We start from the raw sequence: 15,155 nt of genomic DNA, 5'->3' as shown, positions 1-15,155 counted from the left end.
GGGCTGTCTTCTGTCGTTCACCAAATTGAGGCTCCAGAAGATTCTGTCCAGCCCATGGCTTTACCCGCCGTCCTCACGGATGCCTGCTGGGCTTGTGCTTCAGCCCCCATTCGGAGTCTCGGACACACGTCCACTTGCCACCTCCCCTTGGGTGTCTCATGGGCACCTTGCACTTCATATAAGAAAAGAAAGCTTTTCACCCCCTAAGTGCATTGCTCTTCCTTCTTCCTACTTGGTAAACTGTGTCGCCATCCACCCAGAGGCTCGACGCCGGGTCTGGGAGTGGAGCTCATCCTTGTTTCCGGTTTCCCTCACCCCTCCCCACACCCTCCATCACCACGTCCTGGAGCGGCCCCCTCATACTTCCTTGTCCGTCCGTCCCCCCCCCCCCCCACAGCCTACACCACTGTGTCTCTTGGGCTTGGGTGGATGCCATGGCCTTTTTCTACCTGTGTGCCCCCCACCCCCCACCCCCCAACCACCACCACAACATACAGCAGTCAGAGTGATCTTTTAAAAGCAGAAACCAGACCTTGTCACTCCTCTCTGTGTTAAGCCCCTGACAGCTCCCCTCACACTTTCAGGCTCTGCTCTCCACCCCTGCCTTTCTCACGCCCTGCTGCCCTGCTTCCAGGACCCCCTGTTGGAGCTGTTCCTGCCTCAGGAGCCTGCCCTGGTTCTGCCTCTTCCATCAGGCCTCAGCGCTCCACCTTCCTGCCACCACCGTTTCATTTTCTTCATTGCACCCTTCACCTGTTTACTTACCCTCCTCGCCCTGTCCCATGGGCGCCCTGGCCCAGACTCAGCTCTGAGTTCCACCAGGGCAAGGCTCTGCCCGTCCTGCTCTCTGCTGCGCCCCTATGCCCGCACAGTGCTTAGGTCATAGTAGATGCTCAGTAAATGTCACACGATGGAACAAATTCCAGTGACGGACACAAATGCGTAAGTCGTTCATACCTGCAAAGGCGCTTCTGTGGCAGGAAGAACCCAAGAGAAGAGGTATGCAGGTTGGTTACGCTCGCTGGGGACCGCTGCAGTGACGCCCCCAGTGCCGGTGCGGCTGGCCCGCCGAGGGGCCTGCCCGAAACTCCAGACTCCCTGCCCAAGCATGTTATTTCTTTTAAAGATTTTATGTATTTACTTTTAGAGAGGAAGGGAGAAAGAGAGGGAGAGAAACATTGATCGCTTGCTTCTCACAGGCCCCCAACTGGGGACCTGTAACCCAGGCATGGGCCCTGACTGGGAATCGAACCAATGACCTTTTGGTTCGCAGGTCGCTGTTCAGTGCACTGAGCCACACCAGCCAGGGCCCTGCCCGTGCATTCTGAACAGGCACCTGAGGAAACTGCACTATGAACCCCCCCACCCCAGCCTGTACCCTGGGAAACTGGTTTGGAGCACGTTAAATGTCATTACTATTTTTTAAATTTACTTCTCTGCTTCCAACATTTATCTTTTAGAAAAAATAAAAATTACTGACCTGAGTTAGAGGAGTGATGTTCTATTGTTGACTTTTGGAAATAGGACTATAACTAAATCCTGTTTCCAGACTACATGGAAAGAGCTGCGTGGAAATATTTCCTTTGGAATTGTCACTGGAAAAAGTCATGTTTCCTCTTCTCTCTGTAAGCTGATTGATGTTTGCTGTTACGCGTACGTCACTGGAGTGGGCTACACTGACCGTGTATTAACATCTCAGTGAGGACAACACCCGCAGAAACTAACGTAGGACAGGACCTGTCTGGCAGTGTTCAGTTTTCTGTTTTCTTTTTTTCAAGATTACGTGTATTCATTTTTAGAGAGAAGGGAAGGGAGGAAGAAACAACATTTGGTTGCCTCTCACATGCCCCCAAATGGGGACCTGGCCCACAACCCAGGCATGTGCTCTGACTGGGAATTGAGTCTGTGACCTTTCAGTTTGCAGAACAATGCCCAGTCCACCACGCTGCACCAGTCAGGGCAAGTTCAGTTTTCTTGTTCCATAGAATGTAGCGAATGTTTACTGGTCACCTACTAAATCCAAAAGGATTCCTAAGTGGGAATGATGGCGAGCAAGACACGGCCCTCATCTTCAAGAAACTCCAGATCTGGTCAGAGAAAAAAGGCCAGTGCAGGCAGCATGCAGTGCTGTGTGGGCATGTGACTCAGGCCTCCACGGCAGGATTGCGAAGAAAGCAAGCTGAGCAGGAGCAGATGCTCTGCCTCTAAAGCACATTAAGGGGCCAAGTGGATCCAAGGCCCCAGGGAAATGAAAGGGCTGGGAGTAAAGGGTGGAGTGGGGAGACACAAGGGGGTTTTTCACCTTGCAGTGTGGAGAATAGATTGGAAGGGGGCAGGTGGAAGCCTCTTGCAATAATGCAGAGTGGAGGTGATGGCCTGAATTAGGATTGAGGTCACCGGGGACAGGGAGAGATGGGGGAAATTCCAGAGACATGTAGGCAGGAGAATTCACAGCACTTGATGGGAAGGGGAGGAGTCAGGAAGGACACCAGATCTATAGTAGTGTCACCAGCTGATGGATGGATGACAAAATAGCCCCTGAGACAGGTGATCCAGGAGGTAAGAGGAATTCAGCTGTGGACATGGTGAAGTTTGGGGCTCCCCTTGACAGGCTGGGAAAAGGTCAGGGCTGGAGGTGATGATTTGAGTCACCAGGCTCCTGAGATAAGGGAAGTGGGCAAGACCAATCAGGAAGGGGTATACAGAGGGGGACCCAGACAACCCTGAGAAATACCCACGTCTAGGGGACAGGCAGCAGTGGACCCTGCACCGGGGTGGTGGTCGGGGGGAGAGTCAGGTGGGGTCACCAGAACAACAAAAAAAAAGTGTCTCCAGGTAGAGGGAGAAATGACAGGAAAGGCCAGGGTGGAAATCTCTTCTGATGTAGCAACACAGAGTCAGTGGACCACAGCAAAGAAGGAAGTGGTGATGACAGCTCCCTTCCGAAGTTTGGCCTGAAGTGGGGAAGACGGAGGCAAGAAGGGGTGGGGCTGAAGATGGAAGGAGGCTGAGAGGGAGAAAGGCGGGTCTCAGGGGGTGCAGGAAGGGAGGCAGGGGGCAGAGAACTAAGTGAGAAAGGGTCAGAAAGCAGGGTATTTGAGTTGAAGATTTCACAGAGGGTAATGACAAGGGCTAGACCATAAGAGTGAATGACCGAGGGGATACCTGATGTGTCAGGGGACTGGATACGTTGTTCACACCAGTGGGGTGGGCGTGCTGGATGCTGAGATCTGGGGCGGAGAGGAAAGCAGGGACCACAGTCTTCACTGAAGGGAGGGCATCTGTGCATGAGGAAGACTAGCGGGTGGTTGACCCCGGTGGGAATGCCTCAAAGAACTGGTCTTTTTCAAGTGTGGGGTAGCTTAGGCCTTGGGGGAGGAAGCCACTTGCCAAGGTCAACCAACTAGGAAAATAACAGCCCAAACTGTAGCGCAGGCGTATGCTGGGGGACCAGTACTTGTGGACCTTCGTTTGAACCTCCTAGCCCCTCATGCAGCTCTCACTCAACTGCCTGGGCACCTCCAACCACTAGCACTGTGATCGGTGCATCTCTCTCAACAGGGCGCCATCACCTTCCTGAACCTGCTGGGGGTGGGGGGAAGCAGTTTCTCTGTGGCGGGAAGCTAGCCCTGAAAAGCACTGGTGACTGTGACACATGTGGCTTCTGCTCTCGTGTGCTGGATAAGTGTGCTGGGGACGGGGGGGCCCACTAGCACAGGACTTTGTGGGGGATGTGCGCTCTGGCTGCAAGGCTGAGAACTCATTAGGCAAATGGTCTTGTTGCTGAAAGAATTCTCGTCTATGACACAACTTCTGTAGTTTACAATGTTTTTCTTGTTTTTCAGGTCATCTAATGCAGGGCTTTGAGGTGTGAAAGCCACAGTATGGTTGCTTTCTGAGGATTTTGCCCTCTGAAACTCAGATGACCCCTCCCCTGTAGCCACCGAGGCGGGGCAGTAATCAGATCCTGATTCTCCTATAACCTTTGTTAGGGCAGTAACCAGAGGGGGACTGGCTTAGTCTGCTTTGTAAGCGTCCTCCTGGATCAAAAGGCATCATTTCTGGAGAAATGTGTCACGGTGCAGTGCAGTGTGATAGATGGAAAAATCCTATGTAGGGCATGCAGGAAAGACTCTGAGGGGCTGTCTGGGCTCGCCTCGTAGTGAATCATGCGTGTGCACTTCCTGAAAAGAACGTTCTTGTTCGAATATCTCGGTTGTAACACCGCGGAGTTGACCATTGCGGACAAGAGGTTCCCTGCAGCAGCGGATGGAAGGCGCAGGGGCACCGAAGAGACACGTTCACCCCAGGTGCCAGCTCTCCGCGCGCGTTCACCAGGGTTGGAATTCCCAGAGTGCGGTACCCAGGTTAGGTCCCCGCGGATTTCAAAGGGCCTGGGAGAGGGGAGAGTGCTTTGGGTGACCACCTGACAGCTCCAGCTAGCAATCTGCGCAGTGTCACAGTCCACCTAAATTCGCGCGTGGTCGCCTCGACCCTTCCCAAAGAGTCTGCCCTCCACCCGTCTCCCCACGTTCCCTACCTCACCCCACCCGCCCTGTAGTCAGATAATGGGATCCCTGTTCCCTCTCTTTGCAGGATGCGCACTTTTGGTCTCTCTCCACCCCTCCGCACAGCCAATGATCGGTCCCGGGCATCTTCTGGAACTCACCCTGAAAACCCCGTTCTGGTCTTAGACCCTCACACCTCGGGTCGGGCAGGGCCTACCCTTTCCTGGACTTGCCTCCCGGATCTAGGGTGGGACAGCGCAGCTTCATAGTTCTGTTACTGGGCCTAGGACTGCCGCGCGGCCGGCCAGTGAGCGAGAGAACGAGAGATGCCCGGGCTTCCGGCTCATCTGGCAGCCACTGCGCCAGTATCTGTCCCGTGCTACCTGAGGCGCGCCCGGGGACAGGAGAGATGCGCACCTTTTGAGGGTTTTTGCACCTAGGAGGGATCACGGCCACCAGGCAGGGGGTCTCCGGACCCCCAGGGAGGGCCGCAAGCACCGCCCCTCCCCGCCCACCGGGTCACGTGGCCTGCAGCGCCCCTGCAGGCGGGTCACGTGACGGTAGCGCGCTGTTGCCTTGGCAGCGGCTGGGGCCTGCCCACTGGACGGGGCAGCTGGTGGAGGCGGGGCCGAGGGGTATTCCGCGGGACCGGCGGAAGAAGAGAGGTATATGTGCTCTGCGCCCTGGCCGGGACGCGGGGCAGCCCTGTAGCCGCCGGCACCGAGAGGGCCGGATGGGCAGAGCAGCTCGGTGAGTGCGCGTCGCTGGGGGTCCGGAGGAGACAGCTGGGTCCCCGCCTCAACGGCGGAATCCGAATTGCACCAGGAGACTCGGCTGGGGAGGGGACGCGCTTTCCCTTGGGCAGGCTCAGAATGGGACGGCTGTGGGGTGCGGGGGCGGCCAGGTGACCCAATCCCACTAGATCCTCGGGCGGGGTGCGGCGCCGGGAGGACTGGGAGGTTGGGGGCGTGGGCTGAGTCTGGGTCCTACGGCCGCTGGGGCTTCCCTGGGGGAGGAACGGAGATGCAGATGGATGCCTCTGGGAGACCCCTGTGGGGACTGCTGGGCCCCCGCTCACCACGGGTATGACAAAGAGAGAATGAGAAACAGGCGTTTCTGCGGGACACTCGCCGTTGCTCACGCCCCAGATGCTTAAACGAAGTTAAGACCGCCAAACCCACCCCCTGTATGTTTCAAGCAGGCCTGCCAAGGAGAGTAACTAATGCGGAGGGAGTCCCTGTTAGTGTACCAGACCTCCTTTCTCTGACTTCCCGTATATAGAAACAAACGAAAACCCTTCCAGATTCCGCCAGGAGAGCATCCTTTGGAGCCTCTGCCACCTGACTGAAATGCCGGGCTCCATCTTGCCCCTCCCTACCCGCATCCTGAGTTGAGTGTGAGAACCAGACTCTGCCCCTCCTCGGCCAGGGGACGCCTGGCACAAGGGAGGGCGGTGGGACTGGCAGGGATAGGGTGAATTTGAATCAGGTCTAGGCTGCTCCCTCTTCAGGAAGTGGCTTTTCTATCTTCAGGACCCAGGCTCCAAGCAGACAGGCAGCCCTCCTTCCTTCCCATCCCTGCCATTCTGAGGATGTTTACAGGGCTTCTGGGACTGCCCTGGACACTCCCAGGAGGTCACCGGCAGACCTCACTGCCCTGAAAACTCTCCATCTCCACTTCAGAGCTTGAGCCCAGCCCCCTGCTCAATGATGGCCCCAGGCCTTTCCTCCCCTTCACCACATGCTTGCCTTTCTTTTGGGAGGCCACCAGGCCTTCCTGCCATTTCACTGGGCATACAGACTAGGCTGGCCCCAGATTCTTCCCCTCAATTAACTCCTTCCCTGACTCACACCATGCACTGCCAGACAAAGTCTGGCACAGTCACACTGCCCGGGCCTCCCTGGAGTCCGGCAGTCCCTGTATTCCGTGCTCCCCACCCCCCATTTCCATGACCCCCTCTGCAGCCAGCCTTCCTGCCGTGTCCCCTGCCTCTCAGAACCCTCTCACTGGAGAGCTTCTTGTCTCTGAGGGAGGTTCCCTCTTTGCCAATGTTGCCTTCACTGCCTATGTCTTGTGCCCTATCTTTGCTCCCTAAAAGTGACCTTCTCCCTGCCCAAAGCTGAGGCAGCCAGCACCTCCTCTGCTCCCTCGGCCCTCACACCCGCTCCACTAAAGCATTTAGGTTGTTGGATGAGAATCACCCCCTTATCTTGCTGCCACAGTGGGCGCATGAGCTCACAGAGTCCTCACCTTTTTCATCTTTGATGCCTAGATACCAAGTGCTGTCTTACTTCAGGGCCCAGTAAGTGTCGCTTCGGTGCAGGATGTTGGATGGAGAGACAGGTGCTCCGAGGGGGCAAAGGGTTTGCCTTCAGCCCTCCACAGGCAGTACACTGTCTTTGTCATGCCTGTAGGCCCACTTCTTTACATAAAGAAAAAAGAAAGAAAAAGTACGTTTCCAAATGATGCCATTATAAATTATTTGGAGCTAACCAAGGGCTTGGTTGGTGAGCAACATTACTCTGAATTCTCCCCCAGGGAAGGGACCTGCCGGTGACTGCAGACGTGGGCAAGGGGACAGTGACCAAGGCTGACCCAGTAATTGACATCCCTAGCAGAAATAGGAGAGCACAGAACTGTTCCCCGGGGTCCTGTTGGCCAGTAAAAGCTGTGCCTCTACAGCCTGGCAGTGAACAAAGAGGAAAGCACACCGGAACAGAGCCCTTCTGACTTCCAGGACCTTCCCATAGTTTTAGAGAGTGGCATGGATGGATCAGATGTGGGTTATGTTCTCAGCTGCTGGCCCTGGCGAACACCCCTGACCCCACCCACCCATCCCCAGCCACACTCCTTGGTCTGTTTGTAAGAGCTTTAAGTAGGCTTTTCATGGGGCCTTTTGGGGGCCCTAAATGCACAAGTTCATGCCTGATGCCAGCTGAGCTGTGAGGTGCCTGTGTCCTTGAAGCTTGCCCTGCAGATTAATTAGAGCCGATCCCTGTGTGCACCCACACAGCCAGCCCCGGGGCCACACGAGACTACCAGTCCCTGTCTGCTTTAGGGGAGATTCAGGTTCAGATTCACAAATCTGAACAGGTCAGTCTTTGCAGTCTTCATTCGTATTACCGTCACACCAGATGTCTCCCTGGGATAACTCCAGGGGTCTCCAGTCTCCACTCTTCGTAAACATTCTTATGTCAGTTGGTGGATTTAATTCTTTGTAAAGATTTTGTTTATTTACTTTTAGAGAGAGGGGAAGGGAGGGAGAAAGAGAAGAAGAGAAACAGCAATGTGTGAGAGATACATCAATCGGTTGCCTCTCGCACGCCCCCACCTGGGGACCTGGCGCACAGCCCAGGCATGTGCCCTCACTGGGAATCAAACTGGCGATATTTCTGTTTGCAGGCCAGCACTCAGTCCACTGAGCCATGCCACCAGGGCTAATTTTTCATTTTGCTAAATGTTTCCATCTCAGCCTGGATGTGGCTGTACTTTAGGTTTATAACCAAGTGTTTTTTAGGGTGAACCATGCTGATTAAAATTTAAATTGGGTTTGAGAAACTAGCAGCTGCTTGGAAAGGTATATTTCACTGTTGATCCTTGAACACTGAAAAACAGTTCTGAGTCCATTATCTTGTTTAAGAGCCCTATGGGGTGGGGATGTCCTCATTTGAAGATGAGTGAGGTCAGCAAGGTCAGGTGTGGCACCCAGCCTCACACCATCGGGGTCAAATCCAGACTTGGTAACTTGAGGTCCTAGGATCTTTGTAAATGCCACAGCGCACTAGTCCCTGGTGATAAGTACAAATGGGAGAATTGTCTTAGGCTCTTGACCCACCTTGGAATTCCATTCAGCCGAGAGCTCGGGATGGGAGGCCGAATTCCTGCTTTGCGGAGGAACAATGTTGGATGCTGTGGCGGTTCTCGGAAATGCACCCCCAACCCTCTGGTCCTAGATGGTCCCCATGTTCCAGTGTGGGGACTGTGTCGGAGAGCAGGCCCCCCACGCATACACCCCGGGCCCCCGCAGCTGCAGTGTAAGGTGCATACAGTGGGCCGCAGAGAAGATGAACTGGGCTTGGATTCTGGATTTTCCAGGCCCTGGAACCGTTCGGGATGCCTGACTGTGTTCCTGCCCTGCCCCCCAGCCTGGCCGCTGTCATGAGTGCTGAGCTCAGCGTGCCCGTGGACCCCTCCACTCCCGTCTGCTCAGAGCCGGCCCACAAGGGCATGGATTACCGGGACTGGGTGCGCCGCAGCTACCTGGAGCTGGTCACCTCCAACCACCACTCCGTGCAGGCCCTCTCCTGGAGGAAGCTCTACCTGAGCAGGGCCAAACTGAAAGCCTCCAGCCGAACGTCCGCCCTCCTCTCGGGCTTTGCCATGGTAAGTGCAAACACTTGGTGGGAACGGAGCCTGCAAAATGGGCTCTGGCTAATCAGTATCCTGCGATGCTTCAGGGAGCAAAGCAGTCCCTCTGGGCCTCATCGGCAGCCAGGATGGACCTTGAGGAGGTTTCCCTGCATCCCATCTCCTCCACAGCGACTGCTCTGTCAACCAGAGGGCTTGCTGGGAGATATGGGGGAGTTCTCAAGCCTCAGAGCCCACAGGAAGCACTGCTCTCACATCTACATCAAATGCTTGGCAAAGAAGTTAGGGCGGTAATTAAAATAGCTTCAGGGTATAGGGTTTCCTGGAGAAAAGTACCCACATCTGCCCATCTCGGGCACCACCCAAGAGTCTGGAAATCTCAAGGGCTTGAGCAGGAACTGTGGGCTTGCTTGGGGTTTGCACAGTGTAGCCCACCGGGGGACAGATGCACTCAGATGTGGCCTCCGGGTGACTAAGCAGAGCCTCTGGCCTCCTTCCCAGTCGCCCAGCTGTGACTTTCCTTCTGAGTCATCCTCCAAGACAAGAGTCCTGCTCAGGCACTGTTGACTTTAAAGCCCTCAGCCCTCATCCCTTTAGGGAATTATCCCCTGGGGGCACACATGTCAGGAGTCAGAATTCCTGGGGCTGCAGCCACGTCTCTCTCTTGTATGCTTAGAGGTCCTTTTGGGCCGGAAGTGGGTTTTTCTGAAATGCAAAAGTAGTTGTTGTTTCACCGTAGTCCAGAGGCTCAGCTGTCAGATTGCTCATGTGGAAAAGACAAGGCTGTGGGAGTGAGCCCCTGTGGCTGCTCTGACAAGGGTCTGCTTGGTCGTTGGTGGGGCCACCCTTGGAAAAATGACATCCAGGGTGCAGCGGAGGTCACCCAACTGAGAGGCAGTAAATTTGTGTTTAGGTCTAGTTAAAACAAAGGCTTAACTAGGCCTCACATGTTCTGTTTTTAAAGCATTATTGCAAAAGTGTACAACCCCATGGTGTCCGACTCTGGCTCATAGTGACTTTCTTCCTGTGGCTCCTGCCATGTGGAAAAGACAGTTTTCTTGAGCTTAATCTTAAGGGATGTGTGTGAGAAGTTTACACATCACTATCAAGATTAGTGCTTGTTTTCCACGCCACAGGAGAGTTGTGGTGCAGCATTACGCTATGCTGGCCTGTGCTGCATTATCTTTTCAACTCGAGAAACACGGGCTCCGCGGAGCCCCTGGCACGGCGAGGACACCCTGCCCGCGTGGGGCCCGATCTTGGGGTCACTTCCTGTCTGCACCTGTCTTTTCCACCCTGGCCTTCCAGACCTTGGGATTTCCAAACCTAGGGCAACGTCTCTGCTTTCCAGCCAACAAAATGCTCATCCAAGTTGAAGTCTTTAAAACCACTCGTTCAAAATTTGAAAACAAGCTCTTGAATGAAGTTATCAAACAATGAGTGAATTCCAGAGGAGTAGTTGAGATGCACTGGCCGCCTCCAGGGGTCTGAAGGGGTCTTAGAATGAGAATAGTGACCACTGAGAGACGAAGACCCTGGACGCGGGCCCAGAGTGCCTGCCGTCCTCAGCACTGCAGGGGCAGTCACGCCTCCCAGGAGTGCGTCGCTTCTGCAGCACTGATGGGGAATCGCCTGTGTGCCGGCAAGGGCTTCAGTCAGCAGCCGGGGGCACCTTTTAGAAGCCGCGCAGTGTCTTTGCCTTCTCTTCTAGAAGGTCCCTTTCAGGGAGGCTGCCCCAGCCTCACGCGCACCAGAGACTCCACAGGACAGTGAGAACTGGGAAGCCAGGGAAACAGCATGGAGCCAGGACGGGGTGGGGCAAGCAGCGGCAACGCTCGATTAGTTCAGCAGACCACCAGTGAGTCAGGCTGCTGCTCAGACCGTGGGCGGAGCAGCCCGGGAGAAGGAGGCGACCGGGCGACTGTCAGCCGGCACTTAGGCCGCAGGAACCTGGCCAGATAAGGGCTGGGACCCAGAGGAAGGAGGCGGGCTGCTCTGAGGAGGGCCCTCTTTATGTCGTGTGCTCCCTCGGTAGGACCAAGGTTAGAACCAAGGAGTTGTTTCCTTGTCCAACGGTGAGGGCTTGTGCCCAACCTGTGGCTTATTTCTTCACGTTAGCCTTCTTCTGACACACAGAACCAGAGAGCTGAGGCCCCCTCTTAAAATCTTCACACAAACACAAGGGAAGGTGGCCTTTCGGCCTTTTCTCCTGAGGCGGAACAAAACTGCTTCCTCGTAGGCCTTTCGATCATCTTGGCTTCTTATCTTGGTGCTCTCTGTGGTTTACAACATCCTCTTGGGGGCCTTATCCTTTGTGGCAACAAGAGCCCGCCCAGGCCACAGGGGCACCAAGAAGAGACCCCTCAACTCCTGCTGTCAGCTGCCGTCCTGCAGGACAGTGATCGCTGCTGGTTCCCGTTCCGGCACGGCCCCTGGGGCTGCCATCTCTTCCCTGTTACCGCCCAGCCTTCCATCTCCTCTGAGGGGGCGAGGTGCTCGCTGGAAGAGGGGGCAGTTGCTAGAAGTTGTGAAATCTTTCTTGGTAGTTTTTAAAAACAGGGATGGCTCAGATCTGGGAGGCAAACACAGTGGGGAGCGGGCAGGGGGCAGGGTGCGGGGGAGCCTTCTCCAGCCTCTTTCTGCCTCCTGCCTCCTTGCTGGTCTGGTGTTTACCTGGGAGGAGGCCTTCCCTTGGCGAGCCCAGAGCCCTTGCTGGGCCTGGACTAAACCCTCCACTGGCAGGTCCGCAGTGCTGAGAGCTGGGATGGGGGCGGTGGTGGGGGCTGGGCCTCCCAGGGAGCTATTCCGGATGGGCGGCTCCTGACCGGGCAGGGGCAGGGGCACAGTGGTTTGAAAGCCCCTTAGGCCCGGGGTGAGCAGGCACGGTGTGAATGGCTGTAGGCATTCACTGCTCCAGCTAAGCTGGGGCTTCTTCTGGTTCCCTTTGTGAGTCTTCCCTGCCCTTTCATTTAAAAATAATTTTTATTTTGTCAGTTATTATATGCTCAGGGTTTAAAAATTAAGAACAGGTGACTCTTAAACAGCATGGGTTCGAGCTGCACGAGCCCACTCACACTGCCCGGTGCCCCAGCGCTCCTGCACTGCTCAGGGGCCCAGTGCGCCGGGATGAGACCTGCAGCAGCCCCAGCGGGGCCCTGTCCCCACTGCCCGAGGGCAGCTGCTTGCAGCTTTCTCGGTCTCCATGTTCCCAGGAAGCCCATTAGGAGACTGCTGTTTCTTGGTTTGTGCCTTTAGATGTCACCTGTTGGCATCCTGTGACTGTGGTCAGTGGCTCAGCTCGCTGTCCCCTCCCGGCCTCCTCCCCACGGCCGTGCCTCCTGCCCACAGTCCTCGAGGCCGCCACCTCCCTGGCCCTCAGACACGCAGGTGCCCTCGCCGGCTGTTGGCGTCAGCAGGGAGACGCACCCATGGGCTCGGAGAGGCTGGCTCGGTGTGCAGCTCTGAATCTGGGCACCCTCCGGAACCTCTGTTTTCACTTTTTTTTACCTTTTGAAAGTTCAGTTTTTATTTTTTTAAACAGTTTTTTTCGCAGCTGAGCCCCACTGCAGCCTGGCTGTGACACCAACAGTGAAGCCACACGTTCCCAGGGGAGGGTGGCCTGTACCCTGGCCCACAGCTGAGCACCTCAGCACCTACTGTGTTCTGTGTCGCGGAGGCATCTGGGTGTGGTCCTGCCCCATCCTGTGCTTCTCCAGTCTCTTCTGTACTCTGAGATTTTTTTCCTCTGTGAGATCTTCTTTGGCTAGTCAGAAAAAAGGAAAGCTCAAAATAGTTTTTTTAACCGAATTTCTTTTTTTAACTTTAAAAAAGATTTTATTTACTTATTTTTAGAATGACAGGAAGGGGGAAAAATGGGAGAGAAACATCGATGTTTGAAAGATGCATCATTTGGTTGCCTCTCACACACCCCCTACTGGGGACCTGGCCCACCACCCAGGCATGTGTCCTGACTGGGAATCAGACCAGCAACCTTTTGGTTAGCAGGCTGGCACTCAATCCACTGAGCCACACCAGCCAGGGCCAAAATAGTTGAACAGCAAGGAGGATGTTCTGTGCTCTGTAAGGGCCTGGAACGGGGGGCCCAGCCCAACAGCACCCTGTCTGCCTTGCAGGTGGCCATGGTGGAGGTGCAGCTGGAGACGCAGTACCAGTACCCAAGGCCCCTGCTCATCGCCTTCAGCGCCTGCACCACGGTGCTGGTGGCCGTGCACCTCTTTGCCCTGCTCATCAGCACGTGCATCCTGCCCAACGTGGAGGCCGTGAGCAACATCCACAACCTCAACTCCATCAGCGAGTCGCCGCACGAGCGCATGCACCCCTACATCGAGCTGGCCTGGGGCTTCTCCACTGTTCTCGGCATCCTGCTCTTCCTGGCCGAGGTGGTGATGCTCTGCTGGATCAAGTTCCTGCCCGTGGACGCACGCCACCAGCCCGGCCCCGCACCTGGCCCCGGCAGCCACACGGGCTGGCACGCTGCCCTCGTGTCCACCATCATCATGGTACCCGTGGGTCTCATCTTCGTTGTCTTCACCCTCCACTTCTACCGCTCGTTGGTGCGCCACAAAACCGAGCGGCACAACCGAGAGATCGAGGAGCTGCACAAGCTGAAGGTGCAGCTGGACGGGCACGAGCGTAGCCTGCAGGCTGTGTGAGGGCCGGGGCGGGGCCGGGGCGGGGGCGGGGGCTGGCAGGAGCAGCCTGCAGGTGAGGGCGTTTCAGAGATGTAGACTGCCATGAGGCTGCCTGGACACTGCCAGCTAGTTCAAGACCAAAGTTTTACTCCTGTCTTCATGCTGTAAAAGCTGGATCATTTTTCCTCAGGAAGTGGGGATCCTTAAACGGGAGACTCTGTTGCTAAGAGCTCAGGGCAGAGAAAGGCTGAGCGCTCAGCGCTGGGGAATCCTGAGACAGGAGCCACAGAAGGGTCGCCCCGTGGCCAAGGGGCTGCGTGGCAGCTGGGTGGCACATATGGCAGTGCTGGCCTACTATGGTCGGGTGGGGGCTGTGGTGATCGGATGGGCCCAGGACCACGCTGGGCCTGGTGCTTCCCTCCCCTGCCCTGGGGGCGCTGGGTGGTCCGGCTTGTGGGGAAGGCTGGCACCCGGGGTATGTGTCAGCCCAGCAGGTGTGCTGGGTGCTCCAGGAGGTGGTAGACTTGTCAGGGCCTGGGGTAGACTCCCAAGGGTGGGGGTCTGGCAGGGTCGGGGAGGCACGTCTGGGAGCAGCCCCCTCGAGGAGGCTGTTAATGGAGAGGTGCTCTGAAGCATGCCAGGCTCAAATTCTTTCTTCCCGGCCTGCCTGGAGCCCTGGCCAACTAACCCAGCAGGGTCACCAGGCTGGGAAGGGCCACAGTCCAGAGCCCTCCAACTCTTGGTCCCTGGATGCTCTCTGAGCCTGAGTCAGCTGATCGTCCGGGCGGTGGCCACGGAAGGCTAAGGGCACTTGCTCAGGTGGCCGCGCCTGCCGATCCCCCTGCTGCCCCTGGTGCCAGGCAGCGGAAGGGGCAGCTTGGGGACTTCCTGCCTGTGGGTGGTGGCACCAGGGGCCAACCCTGGCCACATGCAGGTCTCACTTATGACATGAAACAACTACAGAGAAGGCACACCCCTACACAGTGCCCCCCCCCCCGGGCCCCGGGCCCCTCAGCAGCACACCGGGGACCAGCTCACACGCTCGCTGCCTTCGCAGCATGGGGGGCTGGTGTTCTCGCCACTGCTCTTCACAGGGGTGGGGCCACCTGAGCCCGTGTTCTCGACTGTTCATATGCGGCTGCAGCTCAGCTTCTGTGTGAGTGTGCTGCACCCTGAGCTGCTTTTATTTTTCCCCATTTTATTTTAATTTTATTGTTCAAGTACAGTTTTCTGCCTCATCCCTGCACCTCTCCCCCGCACCCAAGCCATCCCCACCTCTCTCCCAATTCCAGCCCCCCTTGGTTTTGTCCATGTGTCCTTTATAGTTGTTCCTGAAAACCCTTCCCCCCATTATCCCCTCCCACCTGCCCTCTGGTTACTGTCCGTTTGTTCTTAATTTCAATGTCTCTGGTTATCTGAGCTGCTTTTAAAAACCATGTTTACCACACTGGCCAGCAGCCACCTGGAGGAAACTTTGTTTTCACAAATTGTCACTGAGTCTCATGCTGTGATGGCATTTCTGTTAACAGCCCAATATCTCTGTGGGGTCTGGGTCGCCTGTGTCAAGAAATCCTGACTGGCCTGGCCGAGGTTTCTGGGGATGTGACCTACTGGTGAAAACATAAAC

At 56.1% G+C, this 15,155-nt stretch overlaps 1 protein-coding gene across 5 annotated transcripts; it reads left to right on the top strand.

Annotated features, from left to right (window-relative positions):
• Positions 1-4,132: 4,132 nt before the first annotated feature.
• On the top strand, positions 4,133-14,828 carry ORAI2 (ORAI calcium release-activated calcium modulator 2). 5 transcript variants are annotated; one of them, XM_045819401.1, is made up of 3 exons: positions 4,133-4,310; positions 8,604-8,891; positions 13,010-14,828. In XM_045819401.1, exons 1-3 carry the CDS (start codon positions 4,170-4,172, stop codon positions 13,547-13,549), a joined length of 969 nt encoding a protein of 322 aa, XP_045675357.1. In that variant the 5' UTR covers positions 4,133-4,169; the 3' UTR covers positions 13,550-14,828. The 5 variants fall into 5 exon arrangements, with proteins under 5 accessions (XP_045675357.1, XP_045675359.1, XP_045675358.1 ...); XM_045819403.1 differs by having other exon boundaries at positions 4,153-4,310; positions 8,654-8,891; XM_045819402.1 differs by having other exon boundaries at positions 4,153-4,367; positions 8,654-8,891.
• The last annotated feature ends 327 nt before the right edge of the window (positions 14,829-15,155 follow it).

The sequence above is a fragment of the Phyllostomus hastatus genome, unplaced genomic scaffold, assembly GCF_019186645.2.
Source record: "Phyllostomus hastatus isolate PE091 unplaced genomic scaffold, TTU_PhHast_1.1 phas_scaffold_385, whole genome shotgun sequence".
Lineage (NCBI taxonomy): Eukaryota > Metazoa > Chordata > Mammalia > Chiroptera > Phyllostomidae > Phyllostomus > Phyllostomus hastatus.
This window is presented reverse-complemented; position numbering and strand designations above follow the sequence as displayed.